Here is a 7,656-nt window from a genome sequence, read left to right as displayed (position 1 = left end):
TGCTTTATTTCCCATTTATTCGTAATGACTATTTATTTTGTGAAATGAGATAGGATAATAAAAGTCTTACTACTGTAAGTGGAACTGAGTATAATGTATGCACAATCTTTGGATCTACAGTGTGATTTAGAGACCAGTGAATGAGGGCAGATGTTTGAAATTCTGGTGAGGAAGTTTTGCTTAATCAGGCCAGAAGCACATCAAGGAGCTCCACTTCTGTGGTGACCTGCAGGCTGTACACTCATAGTATGTTATGGACATAATTATTTGTGAGTTCGACAATCTTTATTTTTAGACCTGATACTTCCTTTGGTTTATTTCTTAAGACTGAGTTGGCTACAATTATATTAGCAAACTATATAAAATCCTTTCCCTTATTAAGTATAAGTAATTGTAAAGGAAACTTGCTATGAAACCCATGCTAGCAGACAAATACAAATAGGGTGGGCCAAATAATTGCTTGTATAAATGTATCTCCATTGATACTAGCAATGCCCCTTGACATCAGCAAAAATTTTGGCCCCTTTCAGCATTTTGTCTGGTTTTGGTTTGTCTGCTGGTATTGATTTTACAGCAATTCACAAATCAAGATGGAAAGTGATGTAGATTTTGTAACTACAGCTTTAGTTGCTATGTATCTCTAGTACTCCTAATGAGAGCTGTGAGAAATGCTGAAAGAGAAATTAAATATCTTCAAAATAATGTGGAACATGCAAAAAGAAGAAACAATCAATTTAAAAAAAAAAAAAATCCCTCAAAGAATTGTTGGTGTAGGAAGTCTCAAATGTAGCTTCAACTTAGTCTCTAAATGTGCTGATGAAGAGAGGCCAGGCAGGTGTGAAGTGCAGTGCTCCAGACGTGCCTCCTGCCTCGCCAGGCACGGGCTGCTTGTGGTCAGTGCTGCGAGCCAGACATAAGGGATCTACAAAGCAGTTCCTTAGGTGTGCAAGTATTCTGAATGTAAAGAGGCAGGAGAGGAAAGGCACAAGCTTTGTGTCGTGAAAAGAGTAAAGGTAATTTTGAGGGTAAGAAAAGATGATGTGTCTCCTGGAAAAAAGTCTTGCTGTGTGGTTATACTTGGTTTAGTCGCATATTTGATAGCGAGTGTTGTGCCTCAGGAGGCAACAGTCAAGACTTTTTTTTGGGAAAGAGAAAATTTAGGGGAGATTTATCCCAAAGCAACTTCCAGGCCTGAGCCAATATTCACTTTATTGAAGATTAGTCATGTATTGGGTGTCAAAGGAGAGGCTTTGGTAGCTGGGGGGCTGCAGAGGCACGGTTCCAGCCGGTTCCAACCGACCCAGCGCGGGCACAGCTGAGCGCCTCAGCCGAGATTGTGCCAGTGGGAAAAGGGGTGCGAGAAGGGGCAAAATGCTGCACGTGCAGCAAGGACTGAGGGACCTGGGTGTGAGAAACAACCTCTGAACACTAAGGTCAGAAGGAGAGTAGGAGGTGCTGCGGCCGAGGTCCCCTGGAGGCTTTCATGGACCCCCAGGGAGCAGGTATTTCCCTGCAGCCTGTGGGAAGGATGTACAAGAGCAGATATCCACACTGCAGCCTGTGGAGAGACCACACTGGAGCAGGGTAAACGTGTGAGGAGGAAGCAGCAACAGAGAGGAACTGGTATGTACTGACCCCAGAGCCCTGCTCCCCAGCCCCTCTGTGCTGCTGAGGGTGAGGGAGGAGGTGAAGAGTGAGGAGTTCAGGAGTGGGGTTGAGACTGGGGAAAATAGGGCAGGAGGGAAGGAGTTTTAGTGTTTGTTTCTCACCATCTAATTTATTTATTTAATTTTTGCAAGAAATTAAATTTAATTTTACCAAACTCAAGTCTATTTTGCTTGTGTAAGTAATTGATAAGTAATCTCCCTGTCCTTATTTTGTCCCGTGAGCTTTTTCATCTTGCTTTTTCCTCCTGTCTTGTTGAGGAAGGGGAATTAGAGTGGCTGAGTGGAGATCTGGCAGGTCAACCCACCATACATGAACAGTCCTAAAAAATTAGTGGGGGAAAGGCTGGTCAGTAAAGATTTGAGATCATCAATATTTACCAGATAGAAGAGATTCAAAACAAAATCCAGGGGCTTGAACATACAGACAATTCAGTATTCTACTGTTGTTGGCTAGTTCTACTCACTTTCAACATGCTTGAATATACTGTCTTTGTCTGGGATGCAGTTAATTTTCTTCATAGCAGGCATATATTATGTTGTTTTGGATTTGTGGCTAAAGTGTTGATAACATACCAATGTTTTAGCTATTGCTGAACTTGCACATCATCAAGGCTTTTTCTTCCTCTCTGACTCTCCTCCCCACTCCAAGCTAATAGTCTGAGGATGCACAAGAAGCTGAGAGAGGACACAATGAAGACAACTGATCCTAACTGACCTGAGGGATATTCCATATCAAATTAAATCATGCTTAGAAATAGAAGCTGAGGGGAAAAAAATGAGGAAGAGGGGACATTTCAAGCTATGGGGTTTGGCTTTCAAGGTAACTGTTCAGCATGTTAAGTCCTTGTTTTCCAGGAAGTATATAGACATCCGCCTGCTGATGGGAAGTAGTGACTCAGTTCCTTATTTTGCTTTGCTTGAGCCCCAGCTTTGCTTCACCTATGAATTGTCTCTACTTCCAGCCACAGGTTTTCTTGCTTTTTTTCTTCTGATTCTTTCTTCCCATCCCACTGTGCAGGAGTCAGTAAGTGAGCAACGAGGTGTAGACTTAGCTGCCGGCCAGGCAACCCACCACATTAATTAGTTGGACCACTGCCAGACTGTGTCTTATTTTACAGGATTGCAAGCTACTCTTGTTTAATTCTGCTCCTGGCATGAACAGAGGTAGCAGCCTTATCTTCTTAGTGCACAGAGCTGGGAAACCCCAAAACAGAGCTTTATGTTCAACAGTTATGCAGGTACAGGAACATTTAGCTTTGTTCTGCCATTTTTGTTGCTGTTCAAGCATCAGCAATCTGTTCAGGTGTTTCAAATGGTGGAAGCTATGGTAACATCTGGTTTTCCTACAGGATCCCATCCAAATTTAGTGCCCAAAATAGATGCAGTAAAGAACATTTACGTTCATCATGCAGTGGTAAATGTAATATTTTCATATCCATAACATTGCAATTTAAATACCATTTTAATATAATTTTAAAGTAAAACATGCACTATGAGAAAGAAGGGTTGTCTTATTTTAAATGTTTACTTCATTCTCATATTGTGCTTTAGTAAACTAAAAATAGATGTGCATCATCAGGACCATTATTTTATCTCTATTCTATGCAGGCAACTTTTTACCTCAGTTTAGAGGATGTTGCTTTAATTTTAAGCATGAGAAGTCAGATGCATTCTGTGCATATTTTCTAACATGTTAATATTTCTCAAATAAAACAGTAACAATATTTTAATTTTAGTATCTATTTTTATTTTGCTCTATAAAGCTCTTCAGGATAGCTCTTGTAGTGTTAATCCTCATAATGGTGGAATCTTCAGCTTCTCAGTCTAATGGTTTTTATGGATATCTGCTTGAATTCCTATGTCATATTTTTGTACTACTACTTTGATTACTTCCTACTCATTGCCATCAAATTTGGAATTAAGCTTTGTTTTGCTGTGGTGTTACAGAGGCTGCTGCATCTTGTGTGGGACCTTGATTTTGCCTGTTTGATTTTTGTGATGATGTTTCAGCTGTACTTAATTCTTCCAAATCCTCTGTGTGGCAAGGCTGTGTTTCAACCAATTGTTTTTCCTTGTGCCCAGCATGGCTCATGTTTTGCTCCACTGAGGTTCCATGTACCATTTGAATTACCATGAGGTCTTCATTGGTCACAGGTGAAGGCTGCATTTCAAATGTCCTCTGTGCCATTGTGACTTGTCTGTTTTCAGTGTCTTCTGTACAGACAGCTTCATTCTTAAATCTCTGACTAAAGTTGTCTCTGGTAGAAGTCAATGGCTGAGACTCAAAATGGTTTATGCTTATTGTCACACTTCTTTTAAGCTCTTTCAGCTCAGACCTCTGCTGCAAGAAGTTAAGGAGATCCACTGGGTAGAGCTGCCTAAGTTTATCCAGGTTCTGTTCTTCCAGCATGTGCCTTAGCATCTTTACGGTACTGCTTGAAACTTCTCGGATGTGAGTTTCATCTGATGTTTGTTCCTCATCATGATAAATGGGAGATCTGGACGATTCAGTGCACTGGCAAGTTGCTGTCATTTCCAGTGGAGCTTTTGCATGAGCAGTGCTTCCATATTCATGGGATCTGGAGCAAATAATTACAGAAGTTGCAGTTCCATCCTGTTTTATCTTTGGTGTAGAATTTTCCTGTATTTTGCTTGCTGAAGTTGTAGCAGTAGAAGATAAACTAACAGTCGATGGCAATGTAATTTCCTGGTACGTACTTTCCATCTTTAGGGAACAAAAGTGGTTGTTTTTTTAAGAGTATAGTAACATAGAAAACAGTTTTTCTATTCTTCAAAAAAGCTAGTTCTACAAGGATATAAGCAATAAGTTTCTAATAAGATCAGGAAAAGCACAATCTGTCAGGTATTGTTCAGAAAGCATAAAACCAATCTTTTGAACTAAGAGCTGTGCTATTTGCACCATAGAATATGTGTGAGAAAAAATGTGGAATTCATACAAAATGCAAAATGATGATTGAACAGTCTTGGAGTTTTTGCAGCAACAAATGCAGACTTTGTGTTATAAGCATAATGTAAAGTTATGTGGTGGCTTATGCTCATTTTAATTTCTTCTGGAATTGACATTTTCTATGCTTCTGAGAATGTGTGGTGACAGCAATTATACATATTTACAGATTCAAAACAAGAAAAGAGGACACTATTCAGTAGAGGACAGGAATGCAAAAGTTTTTATAAAGATCTACTTTGAATTCTGTTTATCACGTACTATAAGTACTTGTTGAGTTTTCTAAGGTACTTTGTACTATGTTACGTGCACTTAATTCCTAAAGTTCGCATATTCCTACCACTTTTATAGGTTACATTTTTAATAACAGTCAAAGTAGGAATTCTGACTGCATGATGGACCAGTGTCTTAAATTCATCTCTACTAATTTGCATGAAGAAAGATCCCTCTTATAAAACCACAGACCTTTACTTCTTTTGCAGACGTTGCAGTTTCTCTGTCAGAGTGAACAGCCTTTTCCTGAGCTGTCCTTTCAATCTGCTCTTTTAAAATCTGTGTTACAGGCTTTGGGAGCTCTTCATTCTGAGCTGCATTGATTACTGCTATGGAAAGAAGAATAAAAAGATATTTTTTCTTCCACCCTACATGTTATGAAATTGACTTTATCAGTGAATTATAAAACATGATTGCATCAGAAAACTTGTACTTAGCCTTGCAGAAGTCTGGAGAGAACTTTGATCATGAACAGAAAACCATATAGAGGACAACAAAATATTTATTGAGGGACAAGTTACCACTTTCTGTTTTGCCACACCTGAGTGGTGTGGCAGGGCTAAAGGTTGACTGGGATCTGTGGGTAAATAAAATATGTGAATCCTCGTACCAGGGCTAAACTGCAGTAGCATCTTAACACTGTTTTCATGTCCTGCAGGGCTATTCAGTGCAGGTATAAATTGAGCCTTTCTCATCCACAATTTTGTATATACATGGACTCATGTTTGCCTGTGTTTTCAGACAATTCTTCAAGTACCCATTTCTTTCAAACAACTGAACACATATTTAAAACCACCTCATTATGCAAAAGCTGTCTTTATACTGACTTTTAAGTTGTTTCATAAGTTCCATTAAAGTCAATGAATGGGCCTTGCTGAGAATTGGGAGAACTGGGCACTTCCATGTTTGTATGCTAAGAGCAATACCTCTGTGGGAGTAAAGACTTTTTCTGTTGCTCATTTGTGAGCCACTTCTTACCTGTTTCGTCAGTGTGCTGAGTGAATGTAGAAGCCATTTTTATCTCATTAGTAACTTGCTCATGATGAAAAACCTGTGCAAAAAACTTTCATTTTACTACAGGATTTAGTGCAATATGTAAGAATTTTCCATACTTCTCCAACGGTATTTAAAATGTTACATCAAAGAAAAATATGGATGGGAAATCTAATTAATTACCATGCTAAACCAGTAATACATCAAAAACACTTAATAAAACACCTTTAAAAATTATTATTGTAAGACCTAATGAGGGAGGCTATCAGCAGAACATCCAGATCTTGCTGTACCATGTGGTAAAGGAGGAGGAAGCAAAGCAGGTATGTATTAGCATCTTAGCATAGCTATCCAATGACATCATGATTAAGTAGTTTAGTTACCTTTTGTGTTTGAGAGGCTTCCATTTGACTGTCTTTGGAGGTCATTTCATTGCACTTATCTTCCCTGGTGTTGCTTGGTACAGTGTACTGGCTGCTACTCGATGTTTCCTAAAGGCAAATAAAAATAATCACACATTAACAGCTAATAGTAGATGGGATTTTTCTTTTCTTTTTTTTTTTTTTTTTTTTCCTTTTTTTTTTTTTGCTTATGAAGGGCTTCCACATATGAATTCTATTCTAAATGGTATAGCTAGAACAGTCATTTTAAGCACAGTACTGTTGCTATTATGATTGATATTTGTTGCCATAAAAATTAAAACGGGGCTTTTTATAACAGAGGAGATGACAAGTCATTTCTGTATTTTTTTTTTTTTTTTTTTTTTTTTTTTTTTCCTTTTTTTTTTTTTGCTTATGAAGGGCTTCCACATATGAATTCTATTCTAAATGGTATAGCTAGAACAGTCATTTTAAGCACAGTACTGTTGCTATTATGATTGATATTTGTTGCCATAAAAATTAAAACGGGGCTTTTTATAACAGAGGAGATGACAAGTCATTTCTGTTACTGCAGACAGATTTTGACCAGCCAGTATAGAAACCTGCATGAATATGTACAATGTATACTCAGACTGGAAAGGGATGAAGGTGGCTAGGAAGGCTCGTTCTGGCTTTACATACTGTGTTACCTATCAGCAGCCATGAGATTAATGCAACTTTGTAAAAGGTATTATAATAATAGGTCTATATAAGAGATGCTGACTTCCTGCATATGCTTTATACAGCTCTGCCAATGAAAAAATCATGCTGAATTGCAGCTGTGAAAAATACGACCCTGAGGCTAACCAGCTCCTATAAAATATACAGGGTAGCATTGTGTCTGCAAGTCTGACAACTGCAGTGTGATAAACAGAGCACATCACTGAGCGCTTAAACACTGTGCAAGATGTCCATGTAAAATAGTTTCTGAGGTTGTCTATGTTTAGTTCAACTTTATATTCTGTCAGTTGTTTTCTTATTTAAAGCCTTTCACAGAACCTGTTTTACGACACATTACCTGTGTCCATGGAGTACTTTGAGATTTAGTGGTTAGAAAACACAAATCCTAAGGATTGATACTGTTAAGGTGTCAGTGCTGTGTTCCCTCTTTCTTGCACACTAGTGTGCACACAGAAGCATCAAACAATTTCACTCATGTCAAATGAAAATTTCTTCTTCCTTTGTGAGAAGGAAGCTTGACTATTAGTTTCTACTGATAAGAAGCCTTCAAATGAAAGGCTTGTGTCCCTCCAGCTGGAACTTCCCAAGTGTTCAATATAATGTGAACGTGAAGGGAAGCAGCACTGTGTTTCTGAGATTACTGCTGTACATCTAGTGC

General features: G+C 38.5%; 1 protein-coding gene across 1 annotated transcript in view; it reads right to left on the bottom strand.

The window, feature by feature from the left end:
- XIRP2 (xin actin-binding repeat containing 2) overlaps positions 1-7,656 on the bottom strand; it is a 38,938-nt gene that overhangs the window by 2,360 nt on the left and 28,922 nt on the right. Inside the window, exons 5-7 of the mRNA XM_009996294.1 lie at positions 6,282-6,389; positions 5,884-5,956; positions 5,098-5,234 (exon numbers count right to left, since the gene is read on the bottom strand). Of these exons, the coding sequence (XP_009994596.1) occupies positions 5,098-5,234; positions 5,884-5,956; positions 6,282-6,389 (318 nt within the window). The remainder of the gene's footprint in view (positions 1-5,097; positions 5,235-5,883; positions 5,957-6,281; positions 6,390-7,656) is intronic.

Source organism: Chaetura pelagica, unplaced genomic scaffold (assembly GCF_000747805.2).
Source record: "Chaetura pelagica isolate M959 unplaced genomic scaffold, ChaPel_1.0 scaffold3, whole genome shotgun sequence".
In the NCBI taxonomy this organism is placed as follows: Eukaryota; Metazoa; Chordata; class Aves; order Apodiformes; family Apodidae; genus Chaetura; species Chaetura pelagica.
This window is presented reverse-complemented; position numbering and strand designations above follow the sequence as displayed.